General features: G+C 43.2%; 1 protein-coding gene across 4 annotated transcripts in view; it reads right to left on the bottom strand.

The window, feature by feature from the left end:
• The window catches only part of PDCD6IP (programmed cell death 6 interacting protein), a 77,131-nt gene that overhangs the window by 18,264 nt on the left and 43,208 nt on the right, over window positions 1–15,659 (bottom strand). For all 4 annotated transcript variants that reach the window (XM_051818592.3, XM_051818593.3, XM_051818594.3 and 1 more), the window contains exons 11-15: window positions 12,573–12,684; window positions 11,184–11,353; window positions 3,884–4,132; window positions 1,970–2,104; window positions 751–845 (exon numbers count right to left, since the gene is read on the bottom strand). In XM_051818592.3, the coding sequence (XP_051674552.1) occupies window positions 751–845; window positions 1,970–2,104; window positions 3,884–4,132; window positions 11,184–11,353; window positions 12,573–12,684 (761 nt within the window). The remainder of the gene's footprint in view (window positions 1–750; window positions 846–1,969; window positions 2,105–3,883; window positions 4,133–11,183; window positions 11,354–12,572; window positions 12,685–15,659) is intronic.

The following is a 15,659-nucleotide window of genomic DNA, read 5'->3' as shown; positions in this document are numbered from 1 at the left end:
GAGTGTGTGAGAGAGGCAGGTTCTGTATCATTCTGTCATCTCACTCCGTACACCTGCATGTCACGTAGAGTGTGAGAGAGGTGGGTTCTGTATCATTCTGTCATCTCACTCTCCCTACACCTGCATGTCACGGAGTGTGAGAGAGGCGGGTTCTGTATCATTCTGTCATCTCACTCCCTACACCTGCATGTCACGGAGTGTGTGAGAGGTGGGTTCTGTATCATTCTGTCATCTCACTCCCTACACCTGCATGTCAAGGAGAGTGTGAGAGAGGTGGGTTCTGTATCATTCTGTCATCTCACTCATTCCTACACCTGCATGTCACGGAGTGTGTGAGAGGTGGGTTCTGTATCATTCTGTCATCTCACTCCCTACACCTGCATGTCACGGAGTGTGAGAGAGGTGGGTTCTGTATCATTCTGTCATCTCACTCTCCCTACACCTGCATGTCACGTAGAGTGTGAGAGAGGCGGGTTCTGTATCATTCTGTCATCTCACTCGCTACACCTGCATGTCACGTAGAGTGTGAGAGAGGCGGGTTCTGTATCATTCTGTCATCTCACTCACTCCGTACATCTGCATGTCCCGCTTCTCTTTATCCTTTCATTCCCAGATTATGTATCTGCTTGCGTGCTGCTTTGCAAAATACCAAGGAGACAAGGAGGGAAACTGCTGTGTCACACTACCAATTTCATCCCAAAAGTCTCTATAAGGAAATACTTATGTAAAATTTACACAAAACAGACTTACTTTAAGAGTTCATCTCTTTCTGTCTTCCGTGCAAACACTATATCACTGCATTTGTTCTGGAACCTGAGCAGAATTTCCGTCAGCTCATTGTAAAACTGTAAGCAAAGAACAAATACAATTTTTTAATCTATGGAGCAACACTATCCACAGCTCATTTGTCAAGAATGGCTAAAGATGAAGAACATTACGTAAAATAAAATCCTCTACATAAGACACAGTCATACCAGAACTAGCCCACGACTTAATATTAAACACCAAGGACCTAAAATTCATAACAAAAATCACTAAAAGCCAAAGAGCAATAAGTTAGAAGTTTATGATCATCAACGTTCTCCAAATTCCTAAAGAAAGGTCAACCAGTTAATGATGGTAACTAATCTATTTAAGTAGAAGGATTACATCTACATATTTACTACAGAAATGTAGGCATAATTTCAGCAATATTCAAAAAATTTCCAAAGGCTCTTTGGAGTTTTCTCCAGAGAGTATAAATATATTTGAATGAAGCATTTTCAACCAAGTCAAAATGGCATTTTATTATCCTCTTTATTCAAAAGCATTTGTACTAATTTTACCCTTTTCAGAGAGTTTTATATTATACTTATTGTATTTAAGTCAAGATTAACTTAATGCTATAATCATTATGGAGTTAAGTATCTCCAAGGAATTACACATCTGAAAAACTTAAAAATCACCTACCTGTTTCCTCAAAGTCAAAACAATTGGTAAAAACAAATATAAGCATTTCCCTAAACTTTCTAAGGCATGAAGGAAGAAAGCACTTAAAACCCATTTAGTATACGCAGAGATTCTCAGGTAGGCCTCGACTGCTGGCCAAGCCACCGCACAGAAGACTAAAGCCGCACCTCCCCTCCCCCGCCACAAGTCAGCTTTGACTGCCCCAGTTCCCTCACTGCCCACTCACCGGTTCACCTACGGACGCTTACAAAAGTGCCTCTGGCTGGGCATCTCTGTGCTGATTCCTGTCACCTGCAATGCCATACACACAACTCACTCTTCCACATTCTCCTGAAAAGCCGCCACTCTCACTAAGCTTTTTCCTTTGGATAACGAACCTCACAGACACAGAAAGCATTAAAAGCTAACAAATTTGAGGCAAAGACTATGTGGTCCAGGTAGAAACACAAATGAATTTCCCAAACAATACTTCCACATCTACACTTTTAGCCCTTGAGGTTCCTCCGTATGTACTTCATACCTTGGTGCCCTCCTTCAAATTAGCTACGAGTTCAACAAAGTTGTCATAAGCAGCAGCCAAATTCTTCAAAACTTCTTCTCTTAGGTTAGCTTCATTGTTAGACTGTTTCATTTTTGAAAATTCCTGGTGTGAGACCTTGTTAAAAAAAAGATTTATATATTTACATTTATTGATAAAATTAATATAGCTCATAAAATATTTATTAATACATTTTCCAAAGAAAAAATCATATAATTACACAAATACTAGAAATACCTAATATAGCATTTCTTGGGAAAGCACATACTTTAAATCTTTCAAACAAAATAATCATAAATCTGATGTGAAAATATAAATAAGGATTAAAGGTTTCTATTAATATATAACAACTAAAAAAACATGAAATGTACACTTCTCTCCCTGGATGTAATATTCAGGAATAGAAATATACAATTTGTAACTCACTAGAAGGACAAAATTTCAATTCCTGTTAGTAAAAACTACCTATGTAAAATACAAACACTAACCTCAAATATCTAAGCATATTCAGTTTTGCAAATTTTTAAAATTACTCAAGTATGCATAGGCATATAATTACAACCATCAATAAGTATACGAAAAAAAAACATAAGCTTTTAAAAACATGGAATAACTCAAAATATCTGAATCATGAAACCCTTCTAAGTAGCATGCAATATTTTAGCCACAGAAACTTGAGGCCAGCGTTGTGGCATAGCAAGTTAAGCCTCCACCTGCTACCCTGGCATCTCATCTAGGCACTGGTTCAAGACTCAGCTGCTCCACTTCCGATCCAACTCCCCGCTAAAGTGCCTGGAACAGTATTGGAGGATGGCACAAGTGCTTGGACCCCTATACCCATGTGGGGGACCTGGAAGAGGCCCCTGGCTCCTGGCTTCAGTCTGGCCCAGCCCTGGTAGTCACAGCCATGTGGGGATTGAGCCAGCGGAAGGAAGACATCTCTCTCTCTCTCTCTCTCTCTCTCTCTCTCTAACTCTGCCTTTCAAATAAATAAAAAACAAATCTTTTTTTAATAAGTGTGCTTTTTTTTACAAGATTTATTTATTTGAAAGAAAGAGTTACAGAGGTAGAGAGAGAAAGAGAGAGAGATCGATCTTCCATTTGCTGGTTCATTCCCTAAATGGCCCCAACAGTCAGGGCTGAGCCAATCCAAAGCCAGTAGCTGGGAGCTTCTTCCAGGTCTCCCACCTGGGTACAGGGACCCAAGGACTTGGCCCATCCTCTGCTGCTTTCCCAGGCACATTAGCAGGGAGCTGGATTGGAAGTGGAGCAGCAGGGACTCAAACTAGCACCCATAGGGGATGCCACTGCTGCAGGCCGGGGCTGTTAACCAGCTGCTCTACAGCACCAGCCCTGTGAGTTTGTTTTTAAAAATCAATGTGACAGAGCTGGCGCTGTGGTACAGCAGGTTAACGCCCTATCCTGCAGTGCCGGCATCCTATATGAGTGCCAGTTTGAGACCCAGCTGCTCCACTTCCAATCCAGCTTTCTGCTGTGGCCTGGGAAAGCAGTAGAAGATGGCTCAAGTTCTTGGGCCCCTGCACCCACATGGGAAAACCTGGAGGAGGCTCCTGGTTCCTGGCTTCGGATCAGCACAGCTCCAGCCGTTGCGGCCAATTGGGGAATGAACCATAGGATGGAAGACCTCTCTCTCTCCTCTTTCTCTCTCTCTCTCTCTGCCTCTCCTACTCTCTCTGTGGAACTTTGACTTTCAAATAAATAAATAAATCTTAAAAAAAAAAAAAAAAACAATGTGGCACACTGGATTTCGCAAATGCGTAAGTTATCACGCTCCACTGTCAACTGCAGACGCTCTCCAGTCTCACTTTGCTACACGGACGCAGGTTTACTGCCGGCATCTCCTTTCTGTGATTTCTTACTAAGGACAAGTCTCACCTGAATACTTCTAAGAAGCTCCTCCTGCTTCTTCAGCGACTCCTGCACTTTAGACGTAAGACCTCCATAGACTCGATCCAGTTCAGTAACAGAAAGAGCTTCTTCGTTTATCACACCATCTTGAGCCAGAGCTGTTAAAAACTTGCTTGTCATGTCAAAATTCACGGCTTTCAGGTCATTCTCAAGGCCTTCTCTCTCCTTCTTTACGCCATCGAGATTTGTCAATAAGGATTTTAAGACATTAACAACCTAAACAATAAAAAAGACACCTTAGGTAAATTTCAAAAAAAAAAAAAAAAAAAAAAACCAACAACAACAAAAAACCAGAAGCCAATGTCAAGAGAAAACAGTATGGAAAGATCCATTCAGAACCAGGAAGCGATGATTTGTCAGACAGCCAAGTATAAACTGTGCCTCAGTTTCATTAGGATACGGACGCTGCACCTTTAGCTGACTCAGATTACAACAGCAGCAGCAGAATTAATAACAGTGGCAACAGCTACATTTACTGAACATTTCAGTGCCAACCACTGCACTAAACACTTCGCAAACAGAATGTATTCCATACAGTCCCCTATAGCTTACACACTTATTACCTCTATTCCAAAGAGTGATTAGAGTCTCAGGAAAATTAAGCAGCAGGATTCCAGAGAGTGGAGGTGAAACTGACACCTAAGTCGAACTCCAAAACCCATCTCTTAACTACTCTACACCGTACTGCTGCCCGTCATGGTTCTGAGAGGAAGGCACAATTCTCTCAATTAAGTGGATACCTTATCTTGCTTAGACAAACTGCAAAACAGAGATGTTGATGATGATGCAATGAGAGGTAGAGCCAGACATGGAGGGAGCATGCTAGGTGGGGAAGGAGGGATGGAGGGAAACGCATTATCACGTGCACTTTGCATCCTACCAGAGGAACGGAAAAGGGTACTGCACCGCTCTTCATATCACTGGGAGCTGCACCTTACAGTCACCCAGTCTGCCACCTTACCACTGTGTCCGCGGGGCCCCAGCACCTCTACTGCTACACGCAAGCTGCTGCTTTCACTCACATCCCTCACTCTGCAAGGACCACCAAGGAGAACACCAACCCACCCTTGTGTCCTGCTCGTCCCCCCATGCTATTCACAGAAAAGAAAGCAAAGAAAGCAGACGTCACGAAGCCCTAGTCACCGGCCACAAGTTCAGCTCCAGCGCATCCTCCACCAACCTGCCTGTTCCTAGGAATCTCTGTCCTGCTCTACCCCGCCTCCTCCTGGGAGCTCCTTCATGGCAATGTCTGAAGCACCACTCCCTGGTGAAGACCAAAACCTGAGGAAAAGTCTCTAAACTCAGCTGCACTTCCTTTCCGGCCTCTGTTTACACCTCACATCTCCCAAGTGCCCTAACCTTAACTTTCAGAATCAGAAGACAGGGGTGGCGGCAGAAGGGAGGGTAGGAGGGAAGGGAGTAGGGATGGGAGGGAAGGGGCAGGGATGGGAGGGAAGGGAGAACAGAAGGGGAACAAAGGGAAACAAGCTGTGAGCAGTGGAAGAAACATGACTCCTGGAGGTCCAAGAAGTATCCAACCTGCGACTCTCTAAGGGAGCATGAGGAGGAGGACCCATACCTGGATGAAAATGACAAAGTCTGTTTAAGGGACCTGGTGGAACTTGATATTAGAGGATGTGGATAAAAATCTTGCTTCCAAGTGATGTCCAGGATACATTGTCAAATGAAAAAGAAGTGCAGACGCACAGTGCATTTGCGTAGGAGAGAAGGGAAGTCAGAACGAGACGATAAGCACACATAATCCATAGATATATGCATGCATATGTATCTTCCACAAAAATAAAAGCAGTAAAGACAAGCCAGAAACTAACGAATATGTTTACTGATAGGAAGTATATGACAATGAAATGCACAGAACAGCAATGAGATTTCTCTGCATGTGCCTTGTTTCACACATTAAAAAAAAGCACAAATTTTGAGTATAGAAACAAATGAATCTGTCTATCAAAGTGAAACAAAAGTACACGGGGGAAAAAAACTTTCACTCTGACCATACTCCTTTAGTGGGCATAATGAACTTAGTTTCTATGCAACCAAAGACAGTTTTATTACCTGAAAAACCCATGTGTAAAATGGGAATAAGAATAGTGGCAACTTCAAAGGATATCATAAAGACCAAAATGACCAGTATCAAGTGCTCGTCAAAATTTCTAGTACAAGGCTAAGTTTTCAATTACACCAATCATCACCTACTGCAATGGTTCTTAGGGTTCAGCTCCATACTTGGAGTACATCATGAATCAAAGAGGCTTAGGTATCTATACATTCAGACATGGATGAAGAACAATGAGAAACAGATTGGGAATCAAAGTGCCCTTTTATTTTGCTGGATTATAACTATCTCTGTAATTATGTGACATACTGCATATTGGGGGAGATGCAACAGGATATATAAATCTAAAAAATTCTGACAGTATTATCTGCTGGCATATTTAGATTGATAATGGAAGCTCAACCATGACTTCATCTTAAGACTCTCACTACGTGAAGGCTGTCTGGCTATTAGAAAAATAAGAAATGTCATTCTTATCTAAGTTATATGCAATAAAAACTAAAAAGAAAAACTGTTAGCTAAGTAAAACAACGTTGAGGGGAAAATTAGAACATTACTATCCTCTTACACAGTACAGACACAAGATCTCCTCATCAAATAATGAGCCAAAATTTTTGGTGGTAGCACCCCCCAAGACAGCTAGAAACTGCAGAGAAAAAAGAATGGTTCACAGGGATGCAACCTCCTCATCAGGGAAGAACTTACAGACAACGGGCAACGTGAGAAGAGAACTCCAGCAGGACCTGGAGAACCAGCACATGAGTCCTATTACCAGCGCTATGATCTAAACACAATTTCATTCCTGTTCTCAGAGAAGATTTTAAACGCCCAACCTCTATATTAATGGCACTAAGTGGGTAGGACCTTGACCTCTAGTGGGAGGTACCCAGGGAGTGTGGTCTTGGGAGGTAACTCTTGGGAGAAGGCTGATTATAAAGTCTGGGTAGGGCCCAGGACCTCGCTCGGCTTCCTGGCTACCATGCCACTCCTGCTCTGCCCTCACACCACATTCCACCAGGGCCAACAGCAGCAAGTTCAAGGCAACAAAACCACTGGATCTTGGACTTGAACCTCCAAAACCGTAAATTAAGTAAGCCTTTTCTCCTTGTAAAGTTGGTTTTCTCGCGCACTCCATTGGAGGGATGAAAAGTGGACTAATACACAACTCTATTCATGAAAAATGCTAACCTGACATTACTGTTCACAATGTTCTAACCAGAGTGAAAAGGAATGACCAAGCAGTCGCTCAAAAAGTTCTATGCTGATCTAAAATGTGATGATTCTAAGTCTCTGGGGGAAAATGTCATTTCTTTTATGATTTTTTTTTTTTTTTTTTTGACAGGCAGTGTTAGTGTGAGAGAGAGAGAGAGAGAAAAAGAGAGAAAGGTCTTCCTTTTTCCATTGGTTCACCCCCCAAGTGGCCGCTATGGCCGGCACACTCCGATCCGAAGCCAGGAGCCAGGTGCTTCCTCCTGGTCTCCCATGCAGGTACAGGGCCCAAGGACCTGGGCCATCCTCCACTGCATTCCTGGGCCACTGCAGAGAGCTGGACTGGAATAGGAGCAACCGGGACAGAATCCGGAGCCTCAACCGGGACTAGAACCCAGCGTGCCGGCGCCACAGGCAGAGGATTAGCCTAGTGAGCAGCGGCGCCGGCCATGATTATTATTTCTCTATGAGACAGAGAGAGAGAGAGAGAGAGAGAGATATCCCATCTACTGGTTCACTCCCCAAATGCCTGCAATGGCTGGAGCAGCAGCTACGCATGGGTCAAAGCTGGGAGCTAGGAATGCAATCCAGGTTTCGCACACAGGTGGCCATTAACTAAGCTGCCCAGGGTTTGCACTGGCAGGAAGTCAGAGTGAGGAGACAGAGCTGGGAATCAAACCCATGTACTCAAAATGTGGGATGACAGTGTCTTAAGCACCAGGCGAAACATCTGCTTCCAAAAATGCCATTTATTTTTTTCAGATTTATTTATTCATTTTGAAAGTCAGAGTTGGGGGGGAGGGGGACAGAGAGGGATTTTCTATCCACTAGTTCACTCCCCAGATGGCCACAACAGCCAGTGTTGGCCCAGGCCAAAGCCAAAAGCTTCTTCCAGGTCTCCTACATGGGTGGCAGGGGTGCAAACAGTTAAGCCATTCTCTGCTGCCTTCCAGGCCATCAGAAGGGAGCTGGACCAGAAGTGGAGCAGCTGGAACTTAAACCAGTGCCTACCAAAATGCCGCTTCTTATGACCAATTCATGAACGAAAGACACAGATCTCTTGTTAACACAAAATTCTTTTTTTAAACAGCCATATACACTAATTTAACTATATTTCAGATTTTAAGCTACTAGCATCATTTTAACAGAGTGAATGAAGTAGAAAATTAATTAAACTGTTTCCAGAATGACAGAGTACAAAAACCATTGCCTAAGTTTTTCTTAACTTTCAAGTCTGAAAGTTAACATGTAACCAAACAAAAGTATATAAATAGTTAGAATCCAGTGGTATAGGCCGGCGCCGCGGCTCACTAGGCTAATCCTCCGCCTTGCGGAGCCAGCACACTGGGTTCTAGTCCCGGTCGGGGCGCCAGATTCTGTCCCGGTTGCCCCTCTTCCAGGCCAGCTCTCTGCTGTGGCCAGGGAGTGCAGTGGAGGATGGCCCAAGTGCTTGGGCCCTGCACCCCATGGGAGACCAGGATAAGTACCTGGCTCCTGCCGTCGGATCAGCATGGTGCGCCGGCCGCAGCGCGCTGGCCACGGCGGCCGTTGGAGGTTGAACCAATGGCAAAGGAAGACCTTTCTCTCTCTCACTGTCCACTCTGCCTGTCAAAAAAAAAGAATCCAGTGGTATATATATTTCTGCTTTCTAAACAGCTCCAATTAGCCTACAACTAAAGCAGTTCTCATTCAAACAAATGCTTGTGGGTCAAGCATTGTTCCAGATGCTATGAATTCAACTACTAACAAAACCAGAATCCCTTCCTTAATCTGGGATCAAAAGGGAAGCAGAAGATCAAACAAATACACAAAAATCAGAGCCACATGATAAGGGCAAAGATGAGGAAGGGGTGGCACCTGAGACCCATGAAAAAGAGGCAGCAGTCACAGAAGAGGAGGAAAGCAGCCTCTCATGTCTACCACCCCACACTACTCCCAAAAGAAGGAAAATCCAATGCGAAGTCCTGAGGTAAGAACAAGCTTGCCAAGTGCAGAGAGAAGGGGGGGCAAAATGGCCAGTCTGGCTTAAGTACAACAAACAAAAGGCACAATGAAGGGAGACAAAGTCAAACAGAAGGGCAGGAATGAAACAGCCCAGTTGTCCACACTTTGTCTCTCACATCAAGGGCTAGTCAGCTTTTTCATAGTAAATGACCACACACAATACTTTCGGCTTAGTAGGCTACAGTCCCTGCTACAACTACTCAAGTCTGCCTTCGTGGTGTAAAAACTGCCACAGCCGACACGTAAATGAATGTGTGTGTGGCTATGTTCCAAGACACCTGAAGTCTGAAGTTCAAATAGCATCCATCTATCATGAAACTCAATTCCTTCAACTTTTTTCCAACCACTTAAAAATCTAAGAACTATTCATAGCTCACAGACCACACAAAAAAACAAGAGGCCGGCTGGATTTGCCCACAGGCCACAAACTGCTGACTTGGTGTGAGATTACAAAGCTCTACATACATAGCATTTAATAGCACCAAACAGAACTGAGGACATGAGAACTGTTCTCATGGAAAATTTTTTGAGATTTATTTTTATTGATTTTGAGAGGCAGAGTGGCAGAGAGATGGAGAGACAGAGACAGTGAGATCTTCCATCTGGTGGTTCATTCCCAAAACACCCGCAAAGGCCAGGGCTGAACCAGGCCAAAGGCCGCATCCAGGAGGTAGGTACCCTGGGATCGCCCACCCCTGAGAGATCAGAACAGAAGGCAAGACTCCATCCCAGGCTTAACCAGCTGTGCCACAGACCCGCCTCATTCAATGAAGTGTTCAGCTTTACTCCTCAGAAAAAGCTGAAATGCACAGCAACAGGAATCAGGAACCTGATGTACTTCCCCGGTGCCCTGCCACAGTGAGCCCTCAGCAGACGTCTGCTGAACAGGCGAATGAATACTCTGCGCACACTCAGCACTTGTTTATAGGCTGTTACGAAAAATCAAGGGTAAAAGCTGCATCTGCAGATCCACTAGTCTCTAAGGTGCCTTTGTTTTTATGGACAGAAGGCACCTTTTGCCTTTTTCAATTCTTCCCTGTGAACTCTGGACCCCTATCTTATCACCCTGCCACACTACCTACTTCCCAGTGATCAGGCACTAGCATACTTGTACTTTCTCCTCTTTTTGAGCTTTTCTAATCAGACGCTATTGAATTCCTCCTCCTTGGCATCATCGGAAATCGCACGATGATGTCATCCATTCATTAACATGCACAGCTTAGCAGTCTTCCTTTAGAGGTAGTCCCAGTGAAGTGTGATGAAAAGCAACAAAGAACGTGCGAGAGAGAAACAATCTGTGGTCAGAAAAGAACCTGGCCAAACGCAGTCCTTGCAGGTCATGTCAGTGTCTACACTTCCAAGCCTCCCCTTTTATATCCAACACTGTGAACACAGGAAGTATCTAACGCAGTGCCGGTTTATAAAAAGCATTCAATAAATGGATATTATGACAAGGTATTAATATTGGCATAACTACGTATTCTACAGGTATATAAATATACATATACATATATACACACACACACACACATATATATACACTGTTGTAAGTATAACAATCCCAATTTACTTCTGCATGTTTTTAAAGATGTTCTTAAAGATGACAATAAGAAAATGGCAGTTCAGGGGAGGCCATCTGGCACAGGGGTTAAGACAACACTTAGGACGCCCACATCCTGTATCAGAATGCCTGGGTTCAAGTCCTTGCTCCACCTTCAAATGCAGCTTCAAGCTAACACATACTCCGTCCTTGAGTCCCTGCAACCCACAGAGACATGGATTGAGTTCCAGGCTCCTAACTTGGTCCTGCCCCGGCCCGCGGCTGTTGTAGGCATTTAGGGAGTGAATCAGTGAATGGAAGACCTCTCCCTGTTTCTGTCCCTCTGCCTTTCAGATATATAAATTAAAAACTAGTAAATAAAACTGGCAGTTCACCATATAGAATGCAGATGACCACCCACATCAAAATGCACCTCTCACCTCGCTGCCCTGCATGGTCTTTGCTGGGTTAGCAGAAGGGATGGCAGCATTCAGCTCGGGCTCCGGCTTACACAGAAGCGCAATGGTGTCACGATGAGACTGATAACGTTCTTTCACTTGTCCATCAGCTTGCACAGCTTTATCTAAAACTGTTCTGAAGTTGCTTCCCTCTGGAGGAAAAAGATATCCCCAGAGCACAGCAGTGATTCTACTGATTATTATATTATATATTATATTATATTAATTAAAGTTCTAATGATTATAAGCTGGTTGTACTTCTAGTTCTGGTCCCTAACTTTACTTATCTTGCCTTTTTATAGTCCTCAATTCACTAGATAATAAAACTTCAGCTCCTGTCAGTCTTTGCAATTTTGTTTCTGAAAAAATGACAAAATCATTTATAAAACCTGAAACACAGCCATACCTTAAAATACATTTGGCAGTTACACTGCCAAATACAAGCAAACTGATGTTAATCTAATTTATCCCTCTAACTCATGAATGCAGAAAGCAAACATTCCCTCCAAAACTCTGCACAACTTAAAAAGTATTCCACTCCGAAAGGTTCAACATGACTTAAAAGAACAGCAGCTATCTCAATAGCATGTATTCCTTTCACAGAGATAAGTAAACCAAGTCTCTAGCCACCACGAAGACACTACCTTAATCAGCACAAAATCTTTAAAGCATGAATGTGGCTTCAAAGTAACTGTTCAAGCTAATTTTCAGAATTCATTGAGTGAAAAGAAATCATAGAATCACACAGATAATATAATCCCATTTGCTTTTAAGATATACACAGGTTTGGAATAGTAAATCACAGCTAAAAGATCATTTTACGGGGCCAGCATTGTGGCATAGTGAGTAAAGCCGCTGCCTGCAATGCCAGCATCCCATATGGGCATCAGTTCAGGTCCAGGCTGTTACACTCCCAATCTAGCTCCCTGCTAATGGCCTGGGAAATGCAGTGGATGATGGCCCAAGTGTCTGGGTCCCTCTCACCCATGTGGGAGACCTGGATGAAGCTCAAAGCTCCTGGCTCCTAGCTTTGGACTGGCCCAACCTGGCCATTGCTGCCACTGGGGAGTGAGCCAGAAGATGGAAGATTTTCTCTTTCTCTGTAACTCTTTCAAAGTAAATAAATAAATTTTAATAAATAAATAAAAAGATCAATTTAATTCGCACTTTACACCTTAAGAACATTTTTTACAATAAGCAAAGGGTTACTTTTGTTACCTTTACGCTTACACTAAACTGAGGAAAAATCTAAGATTTCGTTATAGAACAGTCTCAGTAAAAACAAATATATAGGTGTGTTAATTTAATCAAGTAAAGATGGCGGTTCGGACTGGAAATCTGCTGGAATGAAGTCACTGACAACACACTTACCTGCTCTCAAAGGCTTATAGAGGTCATTGGATGCTGTCCTTTGCCAGCGTTCCTTGAATTTTGCTCTTAAGTCATTGTCTGTTGCTTCTTCTTCATCCAGTAGTCTTAATGACTTAAAAGGGAGGTAAGACAACAGTTAGTTATCATTTCTGACATAAAAATTCAAAACATTTAAAAAATGATCATACCAAATATAGGTCAAAATGTAGTGAAATGGAAATAATCCTGCTCTATTCAGAAAATATCAACTGGTTCATTATTTGCTATAGAAATCTAAGTTATAATACAAAACAAAAACTTTTCGAAAATTCAGTGTTGAATTAGCCATCACCCTTCTCAAGAAAATAAAAATAAGAGATTGCTTACATCTAAATACTGATTATTTTAAAATTGTAATATTAAGGGGCCAGTGTTGTGGCACAGGGAATAAAGTCTCTGCCTGCAACACCAGCATCCCATATGGGCACAGGTTCAAGTCTCGGCTACTGCACTTCCAATCCAGCTCCCAGATAATGCGCCTGGGAAAACAGCAGAGGATGGTGCCAGTGCTTGGGCCCGTACACCCAAGTGAGAGACCCAGAAGAAGCTCCTGGCTCCTGGCTTTAGGACCAGTCCAGCTCCAGCCATGGTGGCCATTCGGGGAATGACCCAGTGGATGGAAGATTTATCTCTGTATCTGTAACTCTGCCTTTCAAATAAATAATCAAAAAATTTTAATTAAAAAAAAGTTCTAAGATTAAATAAATGCAAGGCATAAAAAAAATTTCAGCTGCAGAAGCCATCAATGAAACTAATTAACCACAGAACACTAAAAATTTAGACTTCCACTGCAGTACAACAAACTTAAAATTAGGTTCAACATACTAAATATGCTTTTCTAATGCACAGCTGAAGAAGCTAAAGTGCAGAGAACACCAAAGTTGTCAAACACCAGATAGTATTTTAATGAGTCACACGCAGTCTCTGTCAGGTTTAGCAACCCTCTAAAACTGGTAAAATCATCCCAACCATTGAACCACACAAAAACAGGCCACAGGATGAAACTGACCCACCATAGTTTTGCCTGCTATACAGTAAGTCACTAGCTTAGAATATGAATCTAATGCCTGAGGCAGGGGCCGGGGGGGGGGGGGGGGGGGCAAGAAACAAACATGGGGCCCATCACCATGGGAGAATAGACCACAGGCAATCTCCCCCTTCAACCAGGACATCCCAAATCAGTAGATTAATTTTGAAAAAGAAAAACTGTGCTACAGAAAGAAACTCATCTGCCTGGACTTTGGCTATAAAAAAAAAAAAAAGCAGTTATCACCTGAGATTCCTAATCTAAAGTCTGAACTTGGGACTATAATCACACTCTGTGCCACACTGTTCTAAAATGGACTTCTGTTAAAATTAACCATCAACAACAACAGAAAGAAGAAAGAAGAGGAGTGGGAGAGATTGGAGGATGGGAGGAGATGGAAGGAGGAAGGGGGAGGGAGTGAGAGGGAGACGCCAGGCATGCAACATCTTTCTGGGGTTTTTCAGATTTCTTTTGTTTTTTTTTTTTTTTTCTGAGAGACAGTGACAAAGACAGATCTTCCATCTACTGGATCACTCCCCAAATTGTCACAACGCCCAGGTCCAAGCCAGGCTGAAGCCTGGAGCTTGGAATTCCAGGAGGTCTAACACAAGAGTCACAGAGACTCAACTACTGGAGCCATCCTTCACTGCCTCCTCAGTGAAACAGGCACTTTAGCAGGGAACTGGATCAGGAACAGATTAGCCAGGATTCAAACCAGGCACTCTGACGTGGGATGCAGCCCTCCCAAGCAGTGGCTTAAGCCACTGTGCCACACCACCTGTCCCTACCAAAAGCAAACAAACTCTTCCTGGAAGAAGTTACTTTAAACACAAACCTCAATTAATTCCCACAAATAAAGTTCCAGGAAATGTGAATTCACAACCAAAAATCACTGAACTCTAAATACAATCTGGTATTCTGTTCTAGATGTTGGAATAGAAGGACACAGGCTAGGACATAGATTAAAATGTAGAATTGGAGTAATAAAAAAATGCACCATGACTACTAAAATTTTTAACTTTAGGGGATACTGAGTGAATGGATTGTTAAAAGCTCCAATATATAACTGAAGAGACAAGTGAACTAGAACACAGGCCAAGAGAAATTACTCACAATGAAGCACAGTACATTAGAAATGAGAGGGTAAGAGACACGGAAAATCAAGTGAAAGATTCAACATACATATAACCAGAAATCCAGAAAGATATCATGAGGATAAAGGAAAAGCAATATTCAAGGAAGTAAAAATAATTTTCCAAGATAGATAGAAGATACAATTCCCCAAATTCAGTGTGCCCAATGAAGTATCATGCAACTTAAATGAAACCAATATTCAGAGACATAGGGGCCAGCATTGTGTCATAGCGAGTTAAGCCACAACCTCCAACGCCAACACCCCATATGGGTGCTGGTCCAAGTCCCAGCTGTTCCATTTCTGATCCAGCTTCATGCTAATGTCCCTGGGAAAGTAGCAGAAGATGGCCCAAGTCCACTTGGGCCAAAATATGAGACCCAGAAGAAATTCTGACTCCTGGTTTCTGCCTGGCCCCACCCTGGTTGTTGTGGCCCATTGGGGACTGGATGGAAGATATCTCTCTATTTATCTCTTACTCTGTCTCTCTCTCTCTGTCTCCCTTTCAGTCTGTGGCTCTTTCAAATAAATACATCTTGAGATAGAAAAAGAGAGAGTGAGAGAGAAAGAAGGGTAAGAGTGTCCAATTACTATGCAGCATTCAAAGGGTGAGGATTGGTGCCTGCGCTGTGGCGTAGTGGGTAAAGCCACTGCCTGCAGTACTGGTATCCCATGTGGGTGCCAGTTCAAGTTCCAGCTGCTCCACTTCCAATCCAGCTCTCTGCTGTGGCCTGGGAAAGCAGTGGAGGATGGCCCAAGTGCTCGGGCCCCGCACCCGCGTGGGAGACCCAGAAGAAGCTCTTGGCTCCTGGCTTCGGATAGGCGCAGCTCTGGCCGTTGTGGCCACTTGGGGAGTGAACCAGTGGATGGAAGACCTCTCTCTCTCTCT

Source organism: Oryctolagus cuniculus, chromosome 4 (genome assembly GCF_051225735.1).
Source record: "Oryctolagus cuniculus isolate XC-2025 breed Fujian yellow rabbit chromosome 4, ASM5122573v1, whole genome shotgun sequence".
Taxonomy (NCBI): domain Eukaryota; kingdom Metazoa; phylum Chordata; class Mammalia; order Lagomorpha; family Leporidae; genus Oryctolagus; species Oryctolagus cuniculus.
Note: the sequence above shows the minus strand (reverse complement) of the source record. Positions and strands in the feature narration are given on the sequence as shown.